Source organism: Atta colombica, unplaced genomic scaffold (genome assembly GCF_001594045.1).
Source record: "Atta colombica isolate Treedump-2 unplaced genomic scaffold, Acol1.0 scaffold164, whole genome shotgun sequence".
Lineage (NCBI taxonomy): Eukaryota > Metazoa > Arthropoda > Insecta > Hymenoptera > Formicidae > Atta > Atta colombica.
In genome coordinates this window covers 1,005,432-1,018,452 of record NW_017259255.1, presented here as the reverse complement: position 1 = coordinate 1,018,452, position 13,021 = coordinate 1,005,432, and the positions used below count along the sequence as shown (strand labels likewise).

Below are 13,021 nucleotides of genomic sequence, written 5' to 3'. Positions count from 1 at the left end.
TAGTCACTGGATAAAGTGAAATTGATTCGAATAATGAAAAGTATGATTAACAATGTTTTTCAAATTGAAATATCACTTGGCATAAAACTGACAAAAGCGAAAAAGTGCATTTGAAAAGTGATTGATACGGATTCAGTGTTCTTCAAGTTCGATCCTCGACTAGTGGATCTAATAGAGAGACATAAAGTGTATATCACTGAAAACAATAGATCTAAAGTGTTTATTGAAAAATACAGTGAATTGGTGAGAACTTGATTAAAACAGATTACAAAGAGATTAGAAAAGAATATCTTTGTAGACTCGGTGACTAATCGATGTGCAACGTAACGTGACTTTAGTGTAATCGTAAATCAACGTGTTATGTGAGTGAAGTGGACTTATACACGACTTATAGAGAAGTGTTGTCCGTCACGTGATCCTTGTGTAACCCGCGATAGCGCGGGTTTCCCGTAACGAAGGTGGCTCACACGGCTCGAGACAGGGCCGCCGAACTGCAGGCGGAAGTGCGCAGTGCCATAAGGGTATTACATGGCTGGTGCCCTCGGCCACCTCAGGGGCACGCGCGGGGCGAAACGGTGCTGATGTCACCGCAGTCTCAAATACGTGGCAATCACGGAAGAAACAGTGGTCCACCTCCACCACCACCCGCGACAGTTGTAGTCAGTTCGACCTCCAGCATGAGACCACCGCCGCCACCGCCGCCTCCCAGAGCGAGAACCTCCAACGAGAGCAAAGGCCATCACGAGGAACCCACCAGTTCTATTCCCGATCTCGGTGAGGAACTTATCTCTCTCTCTCTCTCTCTCTCTCTCTCTCTCTCTCTCTCTCTCTCTCTCTCTCTCTCTTTTTTTTACCTGTATTCTGAGATACAATGAATCTCAAAAAGATATAGAAATCTAGAGAATCTCTGCAGTATCTATGAATCATTTATCAACATATTTTTATCCGAGTTTCTCTTCGAATATAATTTTTAACATTATTTAACTTTGCATTAAATATATGTATATTTACTGAGGGAAATATAATTTATGGTCATTTTCGATGCCAATTACATATTTTTTGAAGATATACAAGAACGATACATATAATTATTACTAATATTATTACTAATATTATTACTAATAGCAGTAATAATTATATAAAAATGGAGTTTCTAATTAAGTATAATGATTTTGCCATGCAATTATAGCTTCAAATATCAAAAATTTTTTTCTCGCAGTCAGTATACTGTTTGGTTTCTTAGAACTTGCTGCTCTTTAGAATTTGTAGACCTTTGGAATTAAAAATAAATTTTTTGAATTTATAAAATATTAGTTCTAAAATTAAATGCATGAGGAAAGTAGATAATTGCAAAATACTTTGTATGTGTAATAATTTTTGCAAAACTGTATATACATAAGGATTTTCACTGATTGTCGAGACATTATTGAAACATATTTCGTGAATACATCCGCATTTGATTTACAAGTAATAGCTTACGCAAGCGGAGCTTATACGCTGTTTCGTCGTACAAAAGTAACGAGATCATCAGTCCATAAAAAGTGGTTTAAAAAAAAGTAAACTTCTGGGAGATCTAAACGAAATTTGCATACTGCGATACAACGATGGCTATAAATTTTGAGGCGTCGACTGGTCGAATGTAGACAAGAAATTCTTTGGCGGATAGCCATTCTCTCTCTTTCATCAGAACTTCGCAGAACTGTTTTATATTCTAGATGATACGACTGTGTTTATGTTGGTAAGGTTCATTAACGATAAGTCCCGCTAAGCATTGTTGTCTGTTTGTCGTAGTCGGTCGTAGAATGAGTGGAATGATTAAGTTAAAAAGAACATGATGTAGACGAAAAGTAGATTATATCGAACTGATAGTAAAAAAATATTTATAGGTCGAATAATAAATAAGCTGTAAAGAAACAAACAGATAATGATTTTCCTGTATGGTAATTTAATCCCGGAACACACACACATACATATACATGTTGATCTGTCCTCGTAAGTGAGGTGGCAAATGATCAAGGCTGTCTGTGGCGAAAGGATTATAACGCGAGCATATTTCTTTTATATTCCGCGTTGGCTGGTTGATTTTGTTCACGAAAGAAATCGGCATTCGCATTAACGTGAACCAGAATTCGGCAAAGTTCGAGGACATCGACAGTCCGCAACGTCTACGATCTATGTTAATGTGGTGGCGAAAGAAAAAGAGTCGTCTCTTTAAATCGTTCTTCTAAATATATATTCGACGCAGAGAACGGCCTTGACCGTGAAAAATATCAAAAAGTATTCTGCAAGATCACCGCAACGCATTGTGCAGTGTATCAACATTCTTATCTATATACAGAAAGATACGCAATCAAATCGACCGCGTGGAAACGATTCGAATTGCTAGAATAATCGAGAAACTGAACATTTGAATATAAAGAAATAAGGCGATTTTATAATTTATTTAAAAAAAATTGTTCGTTATTGATACCGGAGACCGCGCGATCCATGATATAAATTTAAATAAAGTGGTCTAATAAAATTAATAAAATAAAAAAAAATTGAATTTTAGAGTTTCCTTAGTCATTCGCATTTATCAAAAACTAACGTAACATAACGGCACAATCCGCGCATAAATGCGTGAGTAGTTTTGCAAACTTATTATCGATTCACAATATACAGCTTTCATTATTCCTTGCGATGAATCGATGGATGACAGATAAATGGCAGCGATGGCAGCGATCGTGCAATTGTAAAAATACATCGAGCGATCTTAACAAGGCCACACGTTATCGCAATGACAACATACATGATAGCAAGAAATGATTTTGTGAATACAATCGTGTGAATGCAGAGATGCTTTGATGAAAGACATGATCTTACATCGCTTTATAGCGTAATCTATATTTTTTTATACATTTAATATATTTTTTTATACGTCCACAGAAAAAGAGCAATAAATATATGTGTATAGTTCACAAATTATATGAGATCAAAAGTCAGATTTTTATTATGAACTTTACTATGAACCTTAAATAATTTGTTAAAGTATTTTGTAAAGGAGATAATAATACTCCTAATCTGAGCAGTTCTTCAAGGAAAACTTTCAAGTAGATATAAGAGTATGCAGTTTCCATTGTTGATCCCGAGTGGGTCAAGTCATTATGTTTTCAAATAGTCTGCTTCTTATCAATGTTTCATTATCTCCTAACTTGAGGCCAAGGCTCAGTGACGTGACGATTCTGTGTCATCATATATTTCGACAGAGCTATTGATGAAGACAAGAGAATTTTTCCATTGAACAGGAAATATTTATTTTCTGAACAGAACAAAAAAATTCTCTTTTCGAACATTTGCTTCTTTCACTATCTAATGTCTTTTAAATATATTTTTATGCTTTCTACTTCTGTCTGTCTCATTTTATATATTATTCCTAAAAATTAAAAAAACTGACAATTTCATATTCGTAATACTGTTTTCAATCAACAAATTTTAATCGATTGCAAATTATAATTAACTGATCACTTCTAATGATAACATTTTGTCGTAATGAAATTATTATCCAATAATTTATGATAGAAAAACATTATAACCTGGATCTAGATCTCTTACAGATAAACATGTGAAAAAGAATTACTCGATCTCTCAGACATATTATAAAAGGGTGTATGCATCTCGCTGCATCCCGCAACGTGTACCATGGACGCAGACACCCTTCAGCTAAGACTTGTCTGTGTGTCACATGTAGATGTGAGTCGAGTACGCGCGCGCAACATGTGCGTGTCAAGTGCCTACGTATGGTATGCGCTATGATAAGAAGGGCAAATACAGTTAGGATCTAAGGTCTCTATTCTCGGTTCTCGTAGGAGGAAAACGCGTATTTCCTCGGAAATAAGTTGATATATACTGATAAGCTTTCTCCCAACCGGACATGTCATAATAAACTTGAAAAAGCCTTATAATCAAATACGATACATTTTATACAAATTATTTTATCTAAATTTTGTTTCGTATGAATTGTTTATGAAATAAATTTAATGTAATTATCAGTTGTGTAAATATACATTTTTTGACAAATATATCGAAACATTATTAAATGTATAGAAATTCTGGTCTACTCAAATTTATATTTTGCAATTCTTTTTTCAAAAAATACAATTGTTTAGAAAAACAACGATTCTTTAATTACTTTACTGGCTGTTTTCAGGTATTTTTTTTTAATCAATTTTTCCTGTTGACGATAATAATTCAAGAGTTTAAACAGATTTAAACGATTACATTTTTCAGTTGATTACGATTATATGCTATATATATAAACAGTGTTTTTACTTTTTATCGTATCTTATCGTTGTATGATGAAAATGGACAGACAAGGCAGTTGTTCCAATTCTTTTTAGTTTTGGATAAGAAAATCAGTATCTGTGTGCAATATGAACTTGGTTGATAATTTTACTTAGGAATACAATCAAATTTTATAATATAAAATTTTTATATCATGTAAGATTTTATTCATTTTGATTTATGACGTTTGATATCCAATGTAGGTATACCTATATTGGATATCTCGTAGGTATACCTCGTTTATATTTATATACATATATATATAAATATTTCAAAGACGATGGATAGAAAAATTTCTAAATTTAACGCATAAAAATCTCATTATCAAAAGATTAATTAATAAAAAATTGTGTGTTTACTTAGTTTTGATATACCTAATAAATTATTAATCTTTATTCTATAAATTATATTTTAAAAATTCGAGTATATTCTATCCAAAATTCAAGGCTTTAAAAAACGGTATTTAAAGAATTTTAGATTTATGATTTTTAATTTAGTACAGTATTAAGATGTCATGAACCAATTAGAGAGCTGTATTAGCATCTTAAAACATTATTAACACGGTTTTAAAGTAGGAATCGATTATGAATATCGGCCATAGCCTATCTTTTGAAATTACGTTGGATAAGATAAAATTTATACATTCAATAAGCCAATTAGATTTTAGACAATGTTCAATTTTGTTTAGTAGAATAGAAATAAGAGAAAAATAAGAATATGATATACATTTCTAAAAGAACAGATGTTACTCTTGTACCGATGTGTCACGCAAATTACTTTTCAATTGTTCCTTTTCGATGCTATTACCACTATACTATCATATTGGTGCTCCCGCCATTAAAGTGGATCGAAAGTGGTAGAACAAGAGAGGCTATTCGAAAGGTTCGCCGTCTCGCAATGACCCTCGTTCGCTAGATAATGTAAAACAGGGTGGAATGACCCAGTCAGTCTATATTCTGCCGCTTTTATCCTTACAATCGTTATTGCACGCAATGTCGCACCAATGGTCGCTTCATTTCTCCCTTCTTTCGTTTTTATGTGGGGGCGTTTCTGCGAAAAGTAGAACTGCAGTTGAGGGGAGAGTTCGCGTGAGCTGCACTCTCAGGTAATCGAGACTTTCTGGCGCGATGGCAAACTTCCAGTGGGATGAATGTACGTACATCATTTTAGTAATTGCCCCGTGATAATTGCTTTCACATTTTCTTGCTTACTGAAAAGACAAAGGGTAAAGAAAGAGTAAAATTATGTTCGATTTATTTCGAATTTGAATCCTGTGTCATGTCATTATTAGAATATCAATAAGTAAAGTGCTGTATATAACTATTACATTTTTAATTTATTGTAGATTTCTTGAAAGAATATTTGAAATTATGTATGTGAAGAGATTTTCTCTTATAATAATCTTGAAAAATCAACTTAATAATTTAAAGTTCGATTTCTTTTTTCTCTCTCAAAAATATTCAATTGTATTTAGCAGATAAAAATTTATAGAAGGAAAATTTAGAGTAGGGAAGATATAATATAACATTTCCAATTTCTATCTAGTTGAAAGTGAGACAATTTTATTTAAATATTCTCGTGAAATGGTAAACGGAAACATGTCGCGATCGCGGTCACTGCGAAGGTTGAGCTCGATGATCGACCTCTCCCCAAGTTTAAGGTCCCCCGCGATCCTGCGCGAGGGTTTATCAACATCAGCGACGGCGTTGAAAGGAGGAAGGGAGGGAGGATGGGAGGGAAGGAGGGAGGAACATGAAGCGGGGGTGAAAGTACCACCTCTGCGCATTTTGCAGTGGTGATGGGACCACGCGATAACGTTTTACCCCTTCCTTGTCGCGTCGTCGCATTGGAGACGGCGATCGCATAGCGTCGATGAGGTACTTCTACGACAACCACCCTCGCGATTTTCTAGGAAAGGTGCCGTTTGCCGATGCCATTGCTCTGCACTGGGTGAGGGTCATTACTCCGAGCAAGGCGAGCCGGTGACCTCGGCGCCAACGCCCGCGATCGATCCAACCCTCGCCTCGTCGGGCGGACAGGGATGCAATGCACCCGACGTGCGCGTTTTGCATTAACTCGTCTTGTAAGTACGCTCTCGCGAGTGTAACTAGGAGCCCCTAGCGTTCACTTTGAGTAACTACAAGAAAAGTGGCTCTAAGGGTTAACGTTCGATATTTTCAATTTAGTAATAATAAATTATAAATATAATTAATTACACATCGTTAACTCGAATCAAGCAATGAATTAACGCAAATATATAATTTCGCTTATACATCAAGATTATATATTATTTTATACATTTTTTTATCTTTTAACTTCGATCTTTCCTGCTAAAATTAGAAATGGAAGAAAATATTAACGAATAGGAAAATATTAATTCTTCATAAATACAATATAGTGGAACATATAATGCAACGCATACATTACGCATATATTATTAAATATTTTATAATAAGTCTTGATCTCTTTCCGGTGCTTTCAAACGAAAGTGAAAGATCGTCACGTGGCACATCGTTACATCTGTTACGTAAAATCGCTCATGTAAAAAGTTTCACGTTACGTTGCGCGTGTCGCGTTCTCGTCTTACCGACCCTGGCAGATGTATCTTGGCAGTTCCGTAAACGCAACTACACAAGTTAGGCCTGTGCATGAATTGCACAAATCTGTTTGTAAGCTAACAGAAAAGGTCGACGAGGTTACAAAAACCCTTCATTGAATACCCACATTCTTGTGAAACACTGAACTCCTGAAAGGATTATGCTTGTAGAAAGTTGAGAAATCAAGGATTAACCGTACGAATCGAATTTATTGTTACAAAATTTATTGTTACACAATAAATTAACTCTTAATTTTATTATTTTATTTTAACTTAAGGTTAGCTTTTAAAACTCGTGTGTATTTCTACATCACTGTATGTAAAAAGATACAGATTATATAGGAATCTCACGGTTTCTGGGATTTCAGGATAGTGTCAAATTCTTGTGGAGATAAACGAGTGGCGTGGGAACGAAGGGTTGTTTATGTAGTGGCGACAGACCTAAAAAATCTGGAGGGAAAAAGAAAATGGGGTTAATTCGTAAACTTTCTTGCTTTTATATAACTTCATCATTCTGTTATAATTTAATATATGCAAATTAAATCAGATTTTTTAATTAAATATTATGAGAATTAAATTGATTGCATTTTTTTTATATTAATATACACACCATATACTAATTATTAATAATTTCTAGTGTATTCGAAATATGTATATTTGATTTATAAAATGTTCCGACTTTTGAAGTCATAACATTGCAGTTTTTCGATCATGTAATAGAGATTCGATCATGCAAAAAAAGAAAAATTACGCATTTCTAAATTATTCTTCGGAAACACGAAGAAATGCAAATACATTCTATCATATATCTACATTGAAAGGAATTCTGTAAAGAGACAATAAAAAATATAAAAGAACACATTTGAAAATAAGAAACAAATTTTCTGTTCATTCGTTATGCTCTTTTTTATCATTTCATTTAGTGCCACGCGCATTCTTTCGTGCCACTCATCACGCACGTGCGGACAAGATTTTCTTATCAATATCCGTGTAATCTTGCACATCGCTACTTTGAAAGGCAATCTCAATGCTTACAGGAAAAAATACAGTAAATAACGTTTATCAAGACACCTATTCTATCATCGCATTACAAGTTTGGCACCGAAAGTTGTTTTTTTCGATAATAAATTGCAATAATCGTTACATTAATAATATATTAAGTTTGTTCACGTTGCTTAAAATGCCCTAAAATTTTTGCACTTAAAATGAGATATATATATATAAATATATATAGATAATAATAAATCGTTTATTATTGTAAATATATATTCAGGGCGTTGAAGAAAGAAATACTGTAAAGTAAGTGTAAGTGCAAGCAACGCGAACAGATCTATTACACAGGCCCAAAAAAATAAAGTAAAAATAAAGTAAAATTTTCAATCTAGAACGAAAAAATAGGTCAAAAATGGGAAAAAAATGGTCATTTTTTCCTCTAGATTGAAAATTTACCCTGGATAGTCCTATTTTGATGTCAGATTCGTATTCAGCGACTCAAAATACATAAGAATAGTTGGGTCTCCACAGCACAGGAGACTTTTTTATGAGTTATTAACTTATAAATTTATTACACGATTGAATTTAAACAATCACATTTGGCATATGAGGAACATAAATCCATTATCATTTTTGGGACAGCTGATCTATATCCTTCAGGCATCAAATGTTATTTGCGAAATGGGAATATAAGTTTGTCAATCTCTTACCTGATTCATAAAATTCAGGAAAAGGGTTCGAACAGATGCAAATCTTTCAATAGAGATTCAATCCTATGCATACTTATATATTAGAACTCAGTCCAGCTGGCAAATTCATGCATGAAGGATGTTCCGTCATTCTGACGAAAATTTACGTAAATATCCACTGCAAGCACAGAATAGTCATCAAGAATTAGTCATCGATTTTGAAGAGGGTTGATTTACCTTGACAGAATGCAGCTGCTTTGATGTAATTTCTTAGTAAGCGCATACATAATACACATTTCCAAAATTCGTTCGAAAAGGATCGTAGTATAGGAAGTGATTGAATAATATTTTTAGAAATGGCATCTGTTTGACACATTTTCAATTATTCTAGATATGAATAATAGAGTTATCAAGTAAATTAATTAGAAGAAAAAAAGAAAAATAGAGAAAGAAAGAGAGGAAAACATTTCCCAATAGCAAGATGAAATATGAAGGAAGTCGATTTCAAATAGCAACGGTTTCAGCAATTAATTGGACATGAGATCATGCAAGAGGACCGTACTATACCCAGTTAAGGGTTAATAATGCAATTTTTAGAATCTCTGTAGATCTCAAAGAGCATTGGCCGTCATAAGAGGCCATGGCAGTGCATCGGCCTGCATATCAGCAGCCGACTGTGGTGTGCTAGTGCGGTTATACTTTGTTGGTATAGCTGACAGAGCGGTGCTGTGCACGATGCAATCTGCGCCTCTGCCTCTCCTCTCAGGCCTGTCTCTCCCTCTCTGCGCTCGTCCTCCAGGCCCGTCTCGTTCTCCTCTTGCCTCCGTCGTTGTCGCGCCGCCTGTGCAAGGGCTGCGAACGAGGAGGGCGGCGGGATCGTCGCTGGGTGAGAGTTAGACGGGGGAGTGGGTGAAGGGTGGAGGGACTCTCAAGGTCCACGTCGTGCATTGATCCTGCTCGGTCACGGACCCGACTTCTCTCTCTTCTCCCTGTCTCTCGACGACTATTTCCTCCTCTCTTCGTCCACTTCCCCGTTTGTATCCTCTTTCTCCCTCTTTCGCCCTCATCTCCTCTTTCTCTCCTGCTTGTTTGCTCATTCTCTCTCCCTCTCTCTCTCTCTCTCTCTCTCTCATCAAACACACATACGCGCACGCACACACTCTTTTTCTTCCTTCCTTGCACCCCGATCATCACCGAACCCTTTCGAAGAGAATATGGCCTGTCTTCCGACTAAAAGGTTCCGCTTTCGAACCCAAAGATTTTTGTTTTCGGCTCTTGTATCCGAATTTTCCAACTATTTGAATAAAATTCTCAGGTTTCAGCAAAACGTTCCACGAGCTATAATTATACCTAATATACAAAACTTTGTTTCCTGAGTGACATGGCTTCAGTCAAATATGATGTTTTCTTTTGTCAGAAATGCTAATTGTCAAAAAAATATTTAAAATATTTAAAAAATATAGCAATGTGTATGTGTGTGTGTGTGTGTGTGTGTGTGTGTGTGTGTGTGTGTGTGTGTGTGTGTGTGTGTGTGTGTGTGTGTAATTTAATAAAAATATATTACAAAAAAGATTAACGTTATCAATATTTTGATGTGTTTTCATAATTTGTGTGTGTGTGTGTGTGTGTGTGTGTGTGTGTGTGTGTGTGTGTGTGTGTGTGTGTGTGTGTGTGTCTTCTGATATTCTGTCGCACAACACAAGATAAGTAAAAAATCATAAATAGAGTTAAAATTACTTGATGCATTATAATGATTGCTTGCTACGATCACTTGCTTGCTGTCAAGCTGAACATTACATGTCGAGGTGTGCAAAAAGAATCTCACGAGACAAGAACGCGATTATGTCCGAAAGAGTCCTGTTGCGATAACTACACGGGTAAATGAACCCGGTTCTTCTTACGTTCTCATTTCGCTTTATCTGTGTATAGGGTGATCGAGAAGTCACATTATCAAGTAATGTCTAAAGTTAAGATGTACATGGCGATATTATTGAAATAACCCATTAATTGACATGACATATATAAAGTGACATAAAATAATATGGGCTAAAAAAATGTTAAAAGAAAATTAAGTAGTGTACATGTATCTAAATATATTTTTGATTTTCAATATATATATTTGAATATTATATGTATAAAATATGCTTTACTATTTCCATAATTTAAATTGAATATAAAAGCCGCAGCACAGACTTTTGCATAATGCATAAGAGAATCAACCAATCAAAATTCTTCCTTTCCGTGAAATGGCAGGAAAGGGCGGTTTCTGATTGGTTGATTTTTGGTTGGTCACTTAAGCACTATGCGTTATGCAAAAGTCTGTGTTGCAGTCATAATGGTAATAAATATTTTCAGATAGTTTATTTTTATTTTGTATTTCTTATATTATTCTTATATTATTTTTATATTATTCTTATATTCTTATATTATTCTTATAAACTGTGTTACATTTACATTTAGGTGTTACATTTATATTTGTGTAATACTTAATTTTTATTTAATTATTATATATTTTTTTTTATTGTATTCTTATTACATTTTTCTTTATTATATTTTATTTAAATTGTAGGAATAGTAAGGCATATTTTATACATTATAATTTCGAAGGTTGTTAAACAGAGATGTAAAAATCTAAACAACACAAAGTCTAAAATTGTGACATAAGACATCTTTAAGTCATCTTTTAGATGCAAAAAACGTCTTATGATTCCGATTTTAGACACTTTTTGTTACTTGGGAAGGAAGAAAGAAGCAAAAGAAAGGATGTATATCTGTGAGACATTATAAATCAATCAATCGTAAGATATATTCAAAATGATAAGTAATTCTTCGTGTGAAATTAACTCTATTTTATTTTAACATTACATATTTTTACATTTAAATTTAGAATTATTAATGAGAATGGATCATAATAAGTCAAGTATTCAACTTAAGATTTCTTTGTTTGAATGTGACTTAAGGAAAGATCCGAAATCTCGCGAGATGTTCAAGGTTATACGATCTCAAGGGATAGTTACCAAGGAAACGATTGTGTTTATCGGTCCCGACCTTGGCCACGCTCGCACAACCACCCCTGCCGACCAAAGAAGGAGATGGATCATCCCTTGTCGGTTATTCTCCTTTCTTAGGCTAGAATCTTCCCTCATAAAAAATTGCCTCTTTTTGATGAAGAACTGATTTCGTCTTACGATTATTGATCTTGCAATCACAATTAAGAATAAATTAATATTCATGGATAGTGAATATTATATTATGATAAGGAAAAGAAGGTATGCTTAATACAGATAGAATAAATGAAGAATTGAACCAACTTTTATAGCTTTTGTAAAAAATAGTTTGTTTTATTTTGTATTTCGTATTTAGTTTTATTTTGTATTTAGTTTTTATTTCGTCCTTTTCCCTTTCGATTTGCCCTTGAATTCTATAATTCAACTATTATTTTTGTTTTGTTTTTTTCGAAGATATACCTGGATAATTCATTTCAATTTTGGAATGTTGGGATTCTTTCATCATAAGTTATAATGTAATGAATTTCACAAACTGAGTGAAACAGAAAAATCCATTGCAGCCGCTACACTAACGAAAAAGGCTGAAGCCTTTCATTGAGAATTTTATGTTGTATAAAATTGGACGAAAAAAATATACGAGTTGATTTATGAGCAGATATAATTGCACAGGGTATTCAAAGATGTATTTTACATTAACAGAAGTTAATCTGTAACTATCGTTAAGGGAATCCTAAATCTGTATTATCGAAATGCAATAATTTTTGTACAACAGTTACTTTTTTCTTTTATAGATTTGAAAATTCTTTATCATGATTAAATTATACGCATTAATACATATGTTTAAGATGGAATTTTTGTCCAGAATAAAAAAAGTTGTTTAAATTGAAATCTTTTATACTATTTCTTAGTCCAATATGATGTCAGAGCTGTCAATATCGTAACAATTTATATAAAAGCTTTGCAGTACGAAATTATGGTCCATAGATTAATTAATAGTTTATACGAACAAACAACGTAAAATTCTTAGAATTTGACTTAGTCGTCTAATTAAACTATTGTTGTACGAAAATTTATGTGTACATGTGATATTGATGTACAGTAATGCAAAAATATGTCGATGTGTCGCATTTGATTAAATTTATATTAATAAAACATTAATAAAACATTAATAACATTAATAACATTAATAAAACCTCGTCGGAGTTCAAGTTTCATTTTAGGAACTTTTTTTGCAAAGTTACTTTCCTCCCCATCTACCACGACGAAAATTTGAGAAACAAAGTTTTATAATAAAAATAGTGTACCTATAATGGAGTAAGTATCTTTTTTGATTTGACCTTTTTTGACCTGATTGAAGAAATGCTGAATAAGTATTTGGCAATGCGATAAAAAGTATTGCGTACTATTATTATTAT

The 13,021-nt window shown here is 33.6% G+C and overlaps 1 protein-coding gene across 2 annotated transcripts in view; it reads left to right on the top strand.

The window, feature by feature from the left end:
* The first annotated feature begins 289 nt into the window (after positions 1-289).
* Positions 290-13,021, top strand: part of LOC108686140 (ena/VASP-like protein) — a 15,814-nt gene continuing 3,082 nt past the window's right edge. For both annotated transcript variants that reach the window (XR_001931688.1, XM_018191251.1), the window contains exon 1: positions 290-774. Coding sequence is in view for 1 of the 2 variants with exons in the window: in XM_018191251.1 (XP_018046740.1) it covers positions 582-774 (193 nt within the window). In the remaining variant the exon portion in view is untranslated. The remainder of the gene's footprint in view (positions 775-13,021) is intronic.